The sequence below is a fragment of the Cyanistes caeruleus genome, chromosome 20 (genome assembly GCF_971803275.1).
Source record: "Cyanistes caeruleus chromosome 20, bCyaCae1.hap1.1, whole genome shotgun sequence".
Lineage (NCBI taxonomy): Eukaryota > Metazoa > Chordata > Aves > Passeriformes > Paridae > Cyanistes > Cyanistes caeruleus.
The window spans coordinates 9,094,868-9,111,860 of record NC_141720.1 but is presented as its reverse complement, the minus strand read 5'-3'; the positions used below and the strand labels follow the sequence as shown (position 1 = coordinate 9,111,860).

General features: G+C 44.8%; 1 protein-coding gene across 4 annotated transcripts in view; it reads left to right on the top strand.

The window, feature by feature from the left end:
• DENND1A (DENN domain containing 1A) overlaps positions 1-16,993 on the top strand; it is a 153,918-nt gene that overhangs the window by 129,520 nt on the left and 7,405 nt on the right. For 3 of the 4 annotated variants that reach the window (XR_015278232.1, XM_086858432.1, XM_086858434.1), the window contains one exon: positions 13,506-13,594. Coding sequence is in view for 3 of the 4 variants with exons in the window: in XM_086858432.1 (XP_086714558.1) it covers positions 13,506-13,594 (89 nt within the window). In the remaining variant the exon portion in view is untranslated. Of the gene's footprint in view, positions 1-9,196; positions 9,257-13,505; positions 13,595-16,993 lie in introns of all 4 variants that reach the window. The other variant, XM_086858433.1, reaches the window with a different exon arrangement.

The window sequence follows — 16,993 nt, the reverse complement described above, 5'->3', positions numbered from 1 at the left end:
CCCGGCCACAGCGCTGCTGCAGCGCTCCGCCGCCGCGCGGGCCTTAATTGAGACGTGCTGTCAAAGTGACAAACACATTTGCATACAGTCTATTTATTTTCCTCGGAAAGGTCTGCAGTCTGCTGTTGGTTGAACATTCTTAATCAGCTCGCTGTAAGTGAGCCGGCAGCGAGCTGTCCTGTGCTGGGTGCTTCTCTTCATTACATGACAGATTAGCTAAAGGGGGATGGGCTAGCGAGCCAGCAACAACCTTTAATTTTAACTCATTATCTCTCACCCTAGAGTGAGGGAGTTGCTGGCTTTTCCAAACACTGTTGTGTATCTGCAGTTGTTAGGCTACAAAAAATATCAGTAAAATATCTTGATATGCCTGTGAAAGCACGGCCCCTCAGCTGATGGCTCACCAAAATTTGGCAGTAATTACCTGATTGAGGGAGATTCTGTATGTTCTGGCTCATCTTGGTGGGTGGTGATCAAGCACCATTGGAGAGCCTTGTTTATTATGGAATTGTTTTAATGACGCTTTCTGTAATACTAAGACATTGTGGGAAAGCTCCTCTTGATGGTGAAAAGAAGGATTTTAGCCAGATTGCCTGGGGCAGCATAGTAAAGAACTAAACAGAGTGTTCTTAGCAAGACACCACCGTGGGAGGCTGGGACCACTGCTTTTCCTGGGTGGGACTTTGCGTGCTTTATCCAGGGTGTACCTTCCTTATTGATCCCTGCATCAACCAAATACAGGAACTATCACCACGGGCTCTGGGACAATGCAACTGTACTCAACAAGTAGCAGGAGCAGGACAGGCAGCTCAGGGTTTAATAAGTGGGGAGAAGAGGGAACAATTTTCAAGCCAAGGCCAAGATGCAAATGGAAGGTTTGTAGTTCTGAGTAGTGCTCTGTGTTTGGGGGAAGGGTAAGGTTAATTATTATGGAAGATCCAGTGCTACAGAGAACATCTCTTGTGGTGCTGAGCTGATGGTTGGACTTGATGGACTTACCAGTCCTTTTCAACTTTAATGATTCTATGAATCCTATGCCTTACTTTCTTTTGGTTTTGCCTTAAAAGCTGACCAAAATGTCCTTAAAGCATTGAACATGTGCTGCATATTCTGCTGCCAGAGCTATCCTCGGGATCCTTCCCAGTGTGCCAGGCAGGGCAGGCCCTGGGAGCCCAGTGAGCCCTGACCAGGGCAGAATGGGACACTAATGCAGGTGATGTGGGACTCGGGGCTTGGGCCTCTTGTTTCCATGCCCACACTTGTACTTTTTAGGTAGAGCACATGTGTCTGTGTTGTCTTTGAGCTGTTTGGAGAATAAACACAGTGTCATGGTGACTGTTTTGAACAGGTTCCTTGTCCAAACAAGCAGCTGTTGGGGCTACTTTGGCAGGACCCACAGTGTTCATTCATACAGGATTGGTGCCTGTGCCCAGTCTTCCCACTGGTCTGGGAGGGGTGGTGTGAGCACACAGCATGAGCCCAAGGGCTTCAAAATCAAACCTACACTTAGGAATGTTCCTCCTTAGGAGCTTTCCCACAGTCAGTAGCACACCTGATTTAGTACAATTAAACCAGCAAATGATAAGCTGCCAGAAACATCACTTGTTGGGAAAGGGAATCATTTCATTAGAAGCAAGTGATCCTGGCAGTTCTGTACAGCTCTCTAATTGTGTCTATTATAATTAGAATGTCTTTTGTCAGCTTAGCTGGGTTTATGTTGTCTATGGCTTGTTTTTATTTACTAGCAAATAGGATATTTAATTCCATTTATATACCAAAAGGTGTAAAGCTTAAGAAAATACAAAAGACTCTTCCACATATATCTTTAGTAGGGAGATTCAATCATGTTCCACTCTTGATGCAAACTACAGAGAATCAGTGCTCTGGGGACTAATGTAAAAAACTATGAAACAAATGGAAAATGCACTAATGTACTGAAGCAGCTTGTCTGACTGTGGAAAGGCTTCTCTGGGTTCTCTCCCTGGCTCATTCTGACTGCTGTTAAACTCTTGCAGGCCACAGCATGGAAATTGCCATCTTATTTGCTGTTTTGAACCCTTTTGCTGTAAATGAATGTGTTCATTTTTCCTAGTCACAGTCTGCACTTGGACACACAGAACAAGCAACTCTGCTTTGTAGGGCAGCGCTCTTCTTCCAGGAGATTAAATGGCATTAAGAGGTCAGGGGAAAGATGTGGAGAACACCAGCCAGCTACATTCCAGGAATGCAGAACTGGATCGCTGAGGCCAGAGGCAGCAGAGGAGGGATTATCTCCAGGGTAAAAGGGATGAAGTAGGAAAGGGAGGAAGGCTCCTTTGCCAGACCCTGTGACTCCCTTCACACCCAGGTGCATCAGAACAATAGCAGATTCCCCTGGATCACAGCAGGCATTGTGTGGCACTGAGGTAGAAACCAAAGGGGAAAGGGGAAAACAAGTTCATTTGCTAATATTCATGTAACTGTATGCTCTGGTTGCAGAGCCAGCTCCTGTTCTGGCCACTCTGAGCTGCTTGGACAATACCAGGACCTTCATTAAGAAAATGAGCCTCCCTTCCACTCTTCCTCACAGATGAGCAATGTGGGTTCCCATTTCCTTTCTCTGGAATCACATGAGGTTTCCTCCCTCTCTCCATTTGATTCTTTATGAATTTAGCAAAAGTGTAAGTTCTTTAAAATTAATTTGACTTCAGAGAGCATATCTTCTACCCTCATTTGTTCTCACTCCTTTACCTGTTTGTTTCAGGAAGGAATTCAGTGTTGCTCAGTAAAAGTCACCTTTTGCAATGTGCTTTTTCATGGCTGAACACGTGCTGGATGCATACAGGGGCCACAATCTCACTGCAATTCATGAATTCCTGCATGGCTTGGCACCAGGCTCCCTGCTGCAGTGGCTGGAGAGAACCCAGCTGTGCCTGCTCCTTGGGAAGCCCTGGGGAGCAGGTGCATGAGGGACTGTGTTCTTAGTCAGAGGAGTGTAACCAATGTCAATGGACAAGACAACGATGCATTGGATTGAAATTATGCTTTGTGGTGTGTAGGATTAGCAGAGATGGCAATCCATGGGGTGGGAGTTAGGGAATGCCTGCATTGGCCATGTGTGCCAGTCTGGGACAAGTGTGAGCAGCACCTGCAGAGTGTGCCCAGGGTCTGTGTCCCTTGTGCACCTGCTCCCCAGGGCTTCCCAAGGAGCAGGCACAGCTGGGTTCTCTCCAGCCACTGCAGCAGGGGACCTGGTGCCAAGCCATGCAGGAATTCACACTTTGCAGTGAGATTGTGGCCCCTGTCTGCATCCAGCACACGTGTTCAGCCATGAAGAAGCACATTGCAGACTGTGGCTTGTAGTGTTTTCCTGCTGTCTGGGTATTTGAAGCACTCCTTACACGGGGACGTTAGAATCACTGCTGCCCTGGGTACCTGGGTCAGGTGCTCACTGCCTGGATGTGTGAGGGGAATGCTGGCACAGCCGGCCTCCCAGGCCTTGTGACAAGCGACAGCAGCTGTAACGTGTCTGCAGAGTCTCCTTGTTAGTCCTGTTCTGCTGAGGAACCATATATATCTCGTAGAGAGGATCTTGGTCCATCACTGCTGGCATGTGGAAGGAGAGTTGTGCTTTATAAATAATACATACACAGAAAATAAATACATCAGTACATGCAAGGCTACCCAAATCACCTAGATTGACAACTTGAGGAGAGCTCACAGTGTCTTACGGATGACTTGCTTCTCTATCAATGTAGATCAGCATCCAGAAGCTTCTTATGTATTACTTATGAAGTTGATATGTGCAGTTAGGCCAGAACTGTCTGAATTGACCTCTGGGCCACTGCATTAAACTAGGAGATTAAAGGGAAAGAGTATGTGAAAGGTATAATTCAACTAAGTGCTGAGCCCACTGTGACTGTTTGTTTGGCCAGGCATTCTTTAGATTTGCCCTTCAGAGCTGGGCTGATGAACACCACATAAAACAGTTGTGAGTGCCAGGCTGCAGGTAGAGGGTCCATGTCCTGTGGGTGTGTGGGGGAGAGTGTCCCCCCAGTTATGCAGCCTGGCTTGGTGAATGATGAAGCTGAGTGAAGCAGAGAACCATTACTGTTTATAGAACTCCTAAAATGAGAGACCATGTCTTTTTTCTTTTTCTTTTTTTTTTTTTTCTGTGCAAGTATTCCACTTGCTAGAGAGGAATAGCTGTTAAGAGATAATAAGGGATATGTCCATTTTCCAGCATTTTAAATCATGTAGGTTACATGATGTCTCTGATTTGAATTCCAGCATCAGGACCACAGAAAGCCAGCATAAATCTGGCAAAATGACCAGTTAAAAAAGAAAACACACACAAACCACTGTGGCTTTTTTCTTTAAATTTGATATTGCATTGCTGGATTTTCTAGTATTTTAAGTGAAAAATATATGTAGTTAGTTCCATGTTGACAATGTCCTTGAGGATTTGACAGTGAGATTTTCCAGCAGTTGCTCTTCGTTAGAATCCTGGTGGTGTTTAATAAGGCAGCCAAACTGCTGGCACCTCGGGCTCGTGTTTGTTCTCCGAGGGCTCGGGGCTGCTGCAGTAAGCACATCGACCAGGGCTGATCATTACAAGGGCGTACGCCACCATGAATAAAAATGTCACACGTTCTCCCATCTCACAGTGGTACAAAATGTCAGTCCTGTCAAACAGACATTGCAAGTAGCACTGAGCAGTCAGTACAAATTGGGAAGCTGAATATTCCCCCAGCTTTCTGATATTCTTCATCTGAAGCAGAAGAAAAGCAGTTGTTAACCTATTAGCTGTGATTTTAAACTCTGCTGAGGTAGTAGATGGATAGGCTTTAACACATGGGGATAGATGTATTCCTGGGGTCTGGGATTTTTTTGCAAAATGTCTCTCAATCCACGTATGTTGAGGAATAGACAGAATGAAAACAAACCACAGCAAAATGAACCTCATTTTGGAAGAAGTCCTCTGGAAAAATGATCATCTCGGTGAGATTCTCTTTCAACCTCTTGCCTGTTTTAGCTCTGTGAGTAGTCGGACAAAAGCCCTCCTTGCTGGTTTGCTGTAATCCAGAAAGGGCCTGCTTCGATGAGTTAAGGCAGTTTTCCTTCCTTGCCCTGTCATTATGCAGCAGCATCACAGAGAGCTGGGGTTTTATTCTCCTCCTGGACAAATGAAGGTTGTGCTGCTTCAGGGTAAGGCCCATTGTGCAGTGCAGAGTCCATAGGATGTGTTCCTTCCTAGTACCAGGAACATCCCTGTGTGTTCACAGAGTGACCCATCTAGGACTGAGGAGTGGATATTTTCAGTGTAGGATTCTGATGTTACTGCAGGGTGCAGAAAAAAATCTGGTGCAAAAAGTTAAGTGCAAAGTGGTGCCAAAATATCAAAGAAATAACAAGAAATTATGCAAAGTCACCAGTGGCTGCCCGATGAACAACCAAGAAGGGACAAGAAGAACAGGTGAAAGGGGCTGCAATGTTCTGTGTCACAGGGAGTAATTCAATGAAGTGGACTCAAAGTCCATTCTGTGTGTAGGAATTTCTTTGGTTTTTCTGACATCTTGTCAGAACAAAAAGCTGGTGTGTGTTTAGAGTGGTGAATCATAACAAATGAACCCCCTGCCCAAACAGTGCTGAGTGCCAGAGCAAATTGCCAAGGAATGCCCAGCGAGGAGCAGGGATGGCAAAGCTCTGCAGGACCAGAGCAGAGCAGGTGGGAAAGGAATCAGCAGAATCCTGGCCTGCTCCTGCCTTGGGTAGTTACTGTCTGCAGCAAGATCCTTCGTTATCCAGGGCCTCACCACACGGGAACAAAATGGAAACAACATGTGTGAGGCTTCTTTGAACCAGAATGACTCTAAATTGAATTAAATATTTTGTGTTCTGTGGACACCTGTTTTCTGTGGGAGAGGTACCTACTGCACAAAGCTCAGTGTTCAGTAGCTTTCAGACTGTGGTCTGCAGCACCTGGGCTCTGTGCCAGGTAAATAAGAGGCTGTTGACAGGCATCTCCTTTGGAAAATGTCAGGAGTCCTCTAAGTGCAGAGTGTCAGATAATCAGTTTAATGGTTCAGGGGTGGTTTACATTTTTTTAGAAGAACTGAGTGCAGGTATAGATGGGAGGAGGTCAGTGTTTATGTTCAGCTGCTCAGCAGACAGAAAGTGAGAGTGGAGCACTAAGTGGTCACAGTGTCAGATTTTACTGATACCACCTTCTGTGGGTTTTGCCGCTGTTTTGCATAGGACAGGGGCTTTCCTGTCACTGGAGCTGGGGAGTGATCAGAAGTCATGGCAGGTCTTTAAGCACAGATACCATCATATTCCTCCCATCTACATCACAGAATAGCACATGCTACTTTGGACCTGTCTAAGGCTGCTGAACACACATGGAAAAATAGATCCATGTCATTCTCAAAATTATTCCTTTTTTTTTTTTTTTTTTAAATTTCAGGCAAAAGAAATAAAATACCATTCAATTCTACAGCCCAGGAGTTTATTGTTTAAGGCATGTGTTTTTAGAATATCATCAGTTATCAACAATAAAAACCCACTGTGTTGCTCTCATGGTTTTGGGATTTTGGCTTTAGGTATTGCTGCATTTTTGCCAGACTTGTTCTACCTTCCTAATCTACAAATGTGGCTTGAAGAATGAGGCATCCCTTAAAACATGGAGATTATTTTTATCACAGGACCCAGCAGATTTCTGTTGAAGTATTCCAGAGTGTAAATTAAAAATATACGCTGTAAAGCATACACTGTTCCTGTCATCCCAGTTTGTGAGCTGTACATATGGGAGCATGTAAAAAGCAGAGTGTGCTGTGCAGGGATCTGGGTGGATAATAAAACAGCTGCCTCATAGATTCCGACTGCTTTCTCTACTGAATCTTTTTAGGTACCAGACATTTTTCAGTGTTGTTATTTTGTCCCTTTTTTAAAAAAAATTGAGCATTCAGTTGAGGTCCAGCATGTTCTCCCAAAGTCAGCACTTCAGGTCTCCTGCACTGGTGTGTGTGAGCCTGGCTTCATCCAGCAAAAGGCATCTCTCTCCCATGGCTGATTGACTTTCAAGTATTTTCAAACCAGTCCTCAGTTTTGGAAGGAAATAAGGTATTCATGTAGAAGAGCTTTGCTTTGGAAATTATTGGAAACATCCTCAGTGCTAATTGAGAAAGAGAAACACTTCTTTCTGCACATACTGACAAACCAGTTCTCATCTGGCTGTTTCCTTTAAGCATTTGCCTCTGGTTGCACTTGTTGTTGCACATGAACTAGCACCTCTAATTTACTCATAAGGCTCTGTTTTGAATACCACTTTAAAAAAATCTCGAAAGACATTCACAATTAGTTGAGATAATATTTTGCTCACAAGCTGTTACCACGCAGACCAAAAATTATCCTTTCCTAATGTTTTCTCTGGTATAAAACTCTAAACAACTGTATCGTGAAAGTTCCTTGGGTATATAATAGCTACTTGAAGAGACATGGGATCTATCATTTTAAATAGTATTTTGATCGTGTAAAAGTGAATGTAAGATTTTTCTTGCTCCAGCATCTCATAGCTTAAAGTCACTTGTCTGATAATTAGTAAAGCAGTGCCAGATCCGCAGTCCTAAAAATGGCTTTCTGCAAATTTTCTGTCTTGTTGCTTCAGAATTATTTAGAACAAGACAATTAAGCAAATATCCAGAGGAAAAAGGTAAGCTGGTAAACAGCTATTGGTGAGAAAGTGCTAATTTAGACATTTCTCCCCTTCACAGAAAAAGCTATAGTACATGTATTTAGGACCATACCTGCAATACAATTTAGCAGCTTTTAGCACTGCAGCCGTGTGCTGGTTGGTGCCCATTCCTCCTACAGCCCAGGTAATTAAGTTGATATTCCAACTCAGCTTCACCTGCTGACCTTTGAGAAACAATGTGTTTTGCTGCATTAACAAATTAACTTCAAGTCAGTGGCTCTCCCAGGTAAGGCAGAGTTTGAACACACTTGCTTATCCCACTGTGGTGGCAGGCAGGAGCTGCCTGGGAGTGCTGCTCTGGGAGAGCCCCTGTTCCCTGTGCCCTCCCCTCCAGCCTTGGCTGCTCCTGCCCATGCTCACAGCCCTGATTTAACCAGGCCTGGCCCTGCTCAGTGCAGGCCTGGGCAATTCTGTCTTGCCCTGCTCTGAGATCTCCTGGAGCTCAGCAGTGCACTGTGTGTGCAGGACACAACAACCTCCCAACAAACTCCATTGCTGGGAGCACTGCGGTGACAGCAGCAATTGGAATCAGAGTTTTGAGTTCACCTGGGTTGTTACAAGCACTGAGGTCACAGTTCTGAGAGTTAACACAATGCCTGGTTAAAAGTCCAAGAGAAAAAAGTTTCTACACCTTTAATCTTTTCCCAGAGCAGCATTTGTATGTGTCTTTATTGTGGAAACACACAGAACTATTTTTTGATCAGAGATGAAAGCTTAATCATATGTGATATTTAAATCCCAGCTGGAAAAAATAATCTAGTGACAAAATAAAGATATGAAAGTATTGGCTCCTGCAAAGGTGTATTGTAATATAAATACATAGAATATTTGTAGTATGTTCATTTTCACTTACACAGAATTAAAATGATGCTTGCACAAGTAATTTTGAGTTCTAGGCTATCATTATGCTTTAAGGTCTGACTTGTAATTGTTGGTCACTTAGGAGTGAAATCCAGGACAGGATCTGAATGTAAGCTCACCTTTGAGTGTATGAAAAGTATAACCAAATCAGGTTTTTTTTCTATGCTCTTATATGTCTGATTTGATGCCTTCTCCATAAGCTTTCACAAGCACTAAAATCACATGAGATTTTAATGAAAGTGTTTCTGAGTATCCTGGTTTCCATTCACATAAGTTTAGCCTAGAACACCTGGGCCTCGAGGTTCCAAGAGTGCACTCAGCACATCTTTGTTGTGCCAGCCGGTTTGGCCGTGTGTGTGTGGAGTGCTGGCCCTGCTGCTTTGGTGGGGCAGCAGCTGAGCCCTGCGGGGGTACCCGGGCTGCCGGGCCGCGCTCCGGGGCTCGGCCTTTGTCGCTGCTTTGGCAAAACAAAGGAAGAAAAATTGCGTTTTGTGAGGTGAGTGAAGGTAAATCACACGCTGTCACATGCTCATGCTGCTTTTGCCAGGACATCAGAGGTGTTTCCATGCAGGTGACTTTAATTTAGTCTCCACTTTGCTGCAGCAGCACAGACTCCGCCCGCCGCGGCCGCCGCCCCCAAAGATCCAGCGCTCCTCCAGGCCCGTGAGTAGCTGGGGATTGTTTCACTGCCACAGCTTAACACTGCCTGAGTTACGCTCTTTGTAGCACTACTAAACCCTGGTAGTTTGGATTGTCAAACTCTGCACAGAAGCCGTGTGTGAATTATGCTCCTAAACTGCCTTCTCTCTGCTGCGGCACAGCCCTGGGACCCGCGGTTGTTCTGCTTTTCTCTGGCGAGCCCTGCAGCTCTCGGGCAGCTCTGCAGGTAACTGGGGCTGCTCTGGCCACGTCTGGTTTGACTTTTGCAGTGATTTCTTACATACAAAGCCCTGCTAGGCTGGCTGGCAGAAGTTTTTAGCCAGTGAGCTTTTGAAGACTTGCACTGAACTCAAATCTGAAAGGAAGCAGAAGTCTGAAGAGAAAAATATTTATTCTCCACAAGTTATGCTTTTAATTAATTTGGGACGCCTAATACTTCTCCATGTGTGAATAGACTTGAAGAAAGCGAAGTCACTCTTTGGCAGTAGAACATTGGTACCATGTTAGGGATGACATGCACTGGGTAATTCCATGGTGTAAAAGAAGGCACAGCAGGTTGGCCAGAGGAGGGGACTCTTCCATGGAAGAGCTGCACAGAAATGACTGGCAGTGCAGTGCCTGTACATGTTAGGTAGGGATACCTTATCTCAGCAGTTTTCCCCCAAAAACACCGTCTCTAGGACAGTTTTTACCTATGGACTGTGCAGGATGGCATTAAAACTGGACACCCTGCTGGGTCTGCACCAGATGTTTATTTTTTTTTAAGGCACAGACAAGAAGTATCAGTTTAGGAGGGGTATTGGTTTTTGGCACAGAATTGGAAGATACTTAGGTGTACTCAGAACTTCAGCTTTATGAATATAGTTCCCCCCCAAATCATCTTCTTGCTTCCTTAGCCATACACATACATGCATAAGAAAGAGAGAGATGCAAGTTTTCAAATCTGATCTTGCTAAAACTTGTTAAAATGTGTTTTGGATGGGCAGGTAACTGGTTAACAAGTGCAACTGGGTGTGTTTTAACTTTTGATCTCTGGTGCATGCTCCTGTGTGACATTTCAGTGGCATGTGTTTCCTCTCCTCCCTCTTTTTAACTCTGGGTGTCTAGCTTAACAGAGCCATTTTTATGGACTTTTCACCTGAAGATTTCTGTTCTCTGTGTTTAAAACATAGCATTGACTATGATTATGTGTGTTCTCTTAAATACAATGGGCATGGGAGACCCTCCCAGATGTGTTTCACAAGGATCAGACTTTCTGTGTACTGTGGGGTTCTTGTAGTGCTCCCATGCCCTTGTGTTCCGTTTGGCAGGTGTAAGGGGGCATGTTGTGATTCCTCTATAGCAAAGTTGCTGAACTGTATTGTTCAAATGGAGTCATTTATTATGTGGAAGTCTTGTTAAGACTGTTTAATCTCCCAGCTGTAGGGTATTAATAGTCCTCACTGTAACATGGTTGGTTCAACTGTCTTTGCTCCCAATGTGATTGATAAAAGGTTGGAAATGTAATAATGAAAGCTCCTGTTGCATTTCTCTGGCTGTGTCAGTAAGTGGAACAGAAAGGCTTCATTCATCAAGGGGAAATTCAAGATAAATGTAAATTATTATAATCAATCCCAAAAATATGCTTGTATCAAATATACATAAATTTGTTGTTGTTCAGAACTGTTATTTGGCTTTTAGTATTTGCAACACATTTCTGTATGTGTAAATAATACTTTTTGCAGGCTGCTTTTTCCCTCTCAAGCTTGGCAGCTCCTACAGAGGTGGGTATCAGCAAGTGATTTATCCTGGCCTTGTACACAAGCACTGAAGGGGGAGACCAGGTCCCTCTGCTCTTCCAGCCAGGGCCACATAATACCAGAATTCCTGAGAGATACTTGGTGCTGCAAGGAGGAGTACATGGGCACTAGTGCTTGCAATATGAGTAATTGCTGATAATAAAGCCAAAAACACAGACCAAAGAAAGGTTAAGGAAGCAGAACAGAGATGTTCTTTGCATTCTGCTGCTTTGGAAATAAGTGGTGGTGGTATTATGAAAGAGAGAGGGTTATTGCTTCTAATTAATGGAGGTCTGTTTGGATTAATAGTGGTTGTTTGGAAACTTTATTCAATTAGAAAAAAGTTAAAATATAATAATTATGCATTAAGCTGATGGGGACAGTAATAAGCACATTCAGCCCTTCTGTCCTGGAAGTTTACCTTTTCTCTTTTGGCTGTGTGCTCACGTAATTGGATTTCTTCAATACTTTTGCATTTGATAAGCATTTAACCTTGCCTCTGTGGCTCTGAGACTCAAAATCCAGCAAGGAATTGACTTGATTCCTGGCTTTTCCCTGCAGTTCCCTGGGAACAATGCTCTAAATCCCACTCAGCTTTGTCACCTTGCACAGCACTGGGCTGGGGGCCCCTGGAGCCACCCCAAACTCTCACCTCTCTCCCTCCTCGGCAGCACACCACCGAAAGGTGAAAGTGTTCCCAGCACGCTGACAGGCCAGCTTTACACATCAGCTCCCAGCTCCCATTTAATTAAGCAGCTTGCTTTCTTCCTCTCTTTCCCTCTCTCCTTCGTGCTCTCCTCTCCCCGTTCCTCCTGCCTGTCTCCCCCCTCTCCTGCACTCCTCTCTGCAGTCTCTCCCTGTTCTATCAGCCTTAATGAAGCAGTATTCTTCATCGATCCTGCTGATTGCCAGCCCATTCCTTTTGTTTGTTGGCACCGAGCCATTCTGCTGTGCTCTGACAGCTCAGCTCCTCTAATTAGCTCTGTTGTTCTTTTCCCCATGTTTCACCACGTTGCAAGTTCAGTTGAAGTTGCCACAAACTTAATCCTTCCATTCCTGCCATAAATTCACATTCTTAAGCTGTCTTTATTGTAGAGAGGAGCAGCCTTGTGTGGGGACTGATCTCCAAGACCTTAACATCTGACCTTTTCATAAGCCCTTTTTCCTAAGAAATAGTGGCAATACAACTCTGGATTTCTTCATCATATCTGCTGTGCACCATTTCCTTTGAAATGAAAATTCAATGCAATAATGCTGCTGCTATTTTCTGCATACTGGTGTGTAGGACAGAAGCACTACACACAATTCAGTGTCTTTCTACTGGCAAGAAAATTTGAGGTTTATATACCTGGGAAGAAAAATTGAAAAAAACAAAAAACCAAAACAAAGCTGGAAGGGCCTCCTCCCCCAACAAATTATATTTTTTTAAAACTTTCTTAGTCATTCCAGAGCATGAACAGCTCCTTTCTCTTGTGCCTCTTAAGGGAGCACAAGCTCTGGGGAGATCAGGAGCTGAGTTGTATCCCCAACTTTTTTTGGGTGTTTGGGAATTACTTTTGAGATTAGCGTTGAGCTGAGCCAGCAGAGCCGACTCTTTTTCAGGTAGAGTTGTACTTTCTTAACAGAACACGTGAAGCTGGTGTGTACAGTCTGCCCTGATGCTGCAAATTCCCTCATTTACTCGCAGGGATAAGTTCAGCACGGGATTCCTCAGCAGTGTAGGCTGGCAGACACAAGCTGAGCACAAGTGCTTATTCCTTTCCTTGAAATAAAGCTCGTTTACTCATGGACATCCTGGTCAGAAATCAAGCTGAATTTCCATACATTAGAAGGTGATGGATATGTATGTGAGTCTGGATTGCCAGCAACATCATCTTCCACAGAAAAGCTTTGGATTTTACTACACAACAAAAGTCTAACGTAATACCAGGAATGACAATATGGCTGGCGAGAGTTTGTGTTCAGCTGCTGGAAGGAAGCAAATTTTTAACGAAGAACGAGCTGAGTTTTTAATGTTAAAACATTTATCCAAAGTACACAGAAGTCCTCAGCTGAGAGGTTGGGTTCCTGGGAGCAAGTGGCCAGAAGGGTCATGGTGCCTGAGCTGAGCCCCACTGCCCAGCACAATGGCCAAAGCACACAGACACTCCCAGCTTTTCTCTCGCCACTGACTGCACAGGGGGAAGCTCACTCCTAGGGAGTCCTTTCTGTGCCCCTACCAAACAGGACAGAGCAAACAGAAACACGTAGTGACAAGCATACATGTTTCATTTGCCAGTTGTGGGGCCTGGTGGTTTATATTCATCCTTTAGATTCATTGATGTAGCCACATTGATGTGTAACACTGCTGTGGCACCAGAGACAAAGCAAGGCCCAGTGGAAGATCCCTGTAGGATACTGGTGGCTGTCCTTGTGCTGTGCCTGCTGTTGGAGCAGGGGCAGTGTTTGATGAGATCTCTCTGTGCATGTCACAGGTTCGTCCCCCAAGACCTCATGTGGTTAAGAGGCCCAAGAGCAACATTGGTGTGGAGGGCCGGAGGACCTCAGTTCCCAGCCCAGAACAGTAAGTACTGTGCTGCTCTGCTTCTCTCCACTTGATTCAAATGGTGTGTTCACAACTGAGACTCACTGCAGGAGACTTTAAAAATTACTACAGCTCAAAATCAGTTTTTAACTAAGAAAGAAATGGATTCTTTTTTAAAAATTTTTTGCAGTATTTTAGAGGAAGTGTGAAAAAGCAAGTAACCAAAGTTTGCTTATGGAAAAATTGTGGTTTGACAACTTACACTGATATGCCTCTTCAGTGAAAGTTTTCAGGCATTGGAAGTGTGTGAATTTCTTTGTTGTTTTGTTTTGCACTTTTGTTTTGAGAAATTGTCAGTTCCAGCCATGAAGATGCAGTGTTCTTGCCAGGCTGTAGCTGGAGGGTGCAGAACTGTTTATTTGACAGAGGTGGCAGAAGGGGCTGTGTCTCACTCTAGAGTGCATTAACAGGACTGTGATGTCTGTGTGAGCTCTGTGGTGAGGGCTTGTAGGGCTTCCCTTTACACATGACCAGCAAATTTATCCCCTCTTTAGCTGTGGCAGTGAAGGGGAATGTTCCAAATCATCTGTGCTGCCACAGCCCACTGCTCCTGGACAAAAGGAGTTGGTTTCCAGTGTCTCTCTTGTGCATACCAGTACAGGCATGTTCTGTTACCTCAGGGGGACTCTTTCAAGCACTTTCACTAATGTCACTGATCCAGGGATTTTTACAAAGACAGCAAGGGGTGTGTGTTGGAGATTCCTGACAGTGCCTGAGTGGAGATTGCAATGGGCCCCCAGGTGTGACCCTGACCAAGGAATGGATGTTCTGAGCTGTGAATATTCTGAGCAGTGGTTAATTCTGAGCTGTGGGTGTTCTGAGCTGTGGATGTTCTGAGCTGTGGTTCATTCTGAGCTGTGGTTCATTCTGAGCTGTGGTTCATTCTGAGCTGTGGATGTTCTGAGCTGTGGATGTTCTGAGCTGTGGATGTTCTGAGCTGTGGATGTTCTGAGCTGTGGATACTCTGAGCTGTGGATGTTCTGAGCTGTGGATGTTCTGAGCTGTGGATGTTCTGAGCTGTGGTTCATTCTGAGCTGTGGATGTTCTGAGCTGTGGATGTTCTGAGCTGTGGTTCATTCTGAGCTGTGGATGTTCTGAGCTGTGGATGTTCTGAGCTGTGGATGTTCTGAGCTGTGGATGTTCTGAGCTGTGGATGTTCTGAGCTGTGGATACTCTGAGCTGTGGATGTTCTGAGCTGTGAGTGTTCTGAGCTGTGGATGTTCTGAGCTGTGGATGTTCTGAGCTGTGAGTGTTCTGAGCTGTGGATACTCTGAGCTGTGAGTGTTCTGAGCTGTGGATGTTCTGAGCTGTGGATGTTCTGAGCTGTGGATACTCTGAGCTGTGGATGTTCTGAGCTGTGAGTGTTCTGAGCTGTGGATGTTCTGAGCTGTGGATGTTCTGAGCTGTGAGTGTTCTGAGCTGTGGATGTTCTGAGCTGTGGTTCATTCTGAGCTGTGGATGTTCTGAGCTGTGGTTCATTCTGAGCTGTGGTTCATTCTGAGCTGTGGATGTTCTGAGCTGTGGTTCATTCTGAGCTGTGGATGTTCTGAGCTGTGGTTCATTCTGAGCTGTGGGTGTTCTGAGTGTGCCAGCAGAGCCCAAACATGCTGGAGAGGCATCAGTGCATGGACAGCTCTTTCCAGCCACGCCAGGGTGGGGGCATACTGTGGCTCTGGCCTAAACTGAACGGTGATTTCTCCCTTGTACAGGAGTGTTTGTCCATTTTACTGTGGAATTTGGTTGCCCTCTTGTGGAGCAGATGCAGCTCTTGCAAAGGGCTGTGCTGGCCCTGCACAGAGGTTGTGGGGATTTTTAAACTAAAAGCGTTTTCTTAATATTTAATCTGATGACTCACTGCATTTAGGTGGAGGATAATTTAAGCAATTTAACATTTATGTGTGTTCCTATGGAGGTTTCTTCATGTTTGCATTCAAAAACTGCTGACATCCCAGTGTTGCTCACTGCTAACATGTATCTTCAATTCCTGCCACTATCAGACCAGAGATAAACACAAACACAACTGGTAAACATTGTACCAATGCTGGAAATACATTGTATTTTAATTATCTTATTGGGATCTAGTTTATTGCTGTTAGTTTTAGTGAATCTTTACAGCTCAGCTGCTTTCTCAAAATACAGAATTTTCATGACGCTTCTGACAAACTTTTTTCTGTCCCCATAAGAAGTAATCTTTGTGTAAGTGTTCTGAAATGGAAACAAGAGAGGTGTTGTCTCTAAAAAACTCACACTGTTTTCTCTCTCTTGGATAACACTAGAGAATCAGTGAAAACACCATAAAATATATTTTCCCTTGTTTTACCTGGTAGCATTGAAGGTTAGGAAATTCATGTCTTTAGTTACATGAGTTAATTGTTTTTACGTGTGTAAAAGAAACCCATTGTTCTGGGGATGTCTGTGTTCATTTTCCAATCAGTGTTCAGTTCTAGCTCAGGGGATGAGGAGCAGTAAGTGCAAAGAGCACCCAAGGCCGTGGCTCATGGCTGGGGTTAAAGCAGTGTTTACAGGAGCTGGGGGAGCAGCCCGTGCTGGCTCAGCTCTCTGGGGCCCTGCAGCAGCCCCGGGGCTCGGCACAGGAGCTCTGGGGATGATCTCAGCAGGGCTGTGAGCATGGGACAGGCTCACGGGCACGGGAGATTCCGGCTGTAACTGGGCTCTCAGGGCCCTACCGCAGCACCTGGGGGTGGTGAAGGCTTTCCATGGCCTCGCCGAGCCGGCAGCTCTGACACCGAGTGTGCAGGATGTGCAGGAAGGGATTCCAGGGTGGGTCTGTGCCGTGTTCATGTGGAAGAGTTGCCAGGTACTCCCCTCAGTCCCAAACCTCCTATCTCATAGAGGTGACAAGAAGCCCGTGCATCCAAATCCCACATTCTCTGCATTTTACTGGCTAAGAGGGACAAAGTCTTTAATTCCATAAAGCTCTTGTGTAGCTGCTCTATAAAAAAACTATGTCGATAAAAAAGAATTTTTCCTCAAGTCTGCAGAACCTTTTTTAGGAGAATAATGACAAGTCCACGCACCCCTTTGCCCCATAATCTCAATATTCAGGAAAGAGCAATGCCATAATAAAATATACAAATTTAATTTTCTCATAACCAGAACATCCTTTAAAATTATTACAGAATTCTCCTTACTAATTCCCATATCCTGTGAGACTCCCATTTTCTGTATACATGTTTTTTTATCTCAACTACATTTAGGTGTCAATTAAATTTGAAATATCTACATTTGTCAGCATTTCATTTTTGGCCAGCGTGATGTGACGCTGATTTGTCCGTGCATCCTGACACATGAATAAAGCTCCCGAGATGCAGATCTTCCTCATTAAACGGAGCCCCCGCTCCGCGCTGCTGCCGGCGC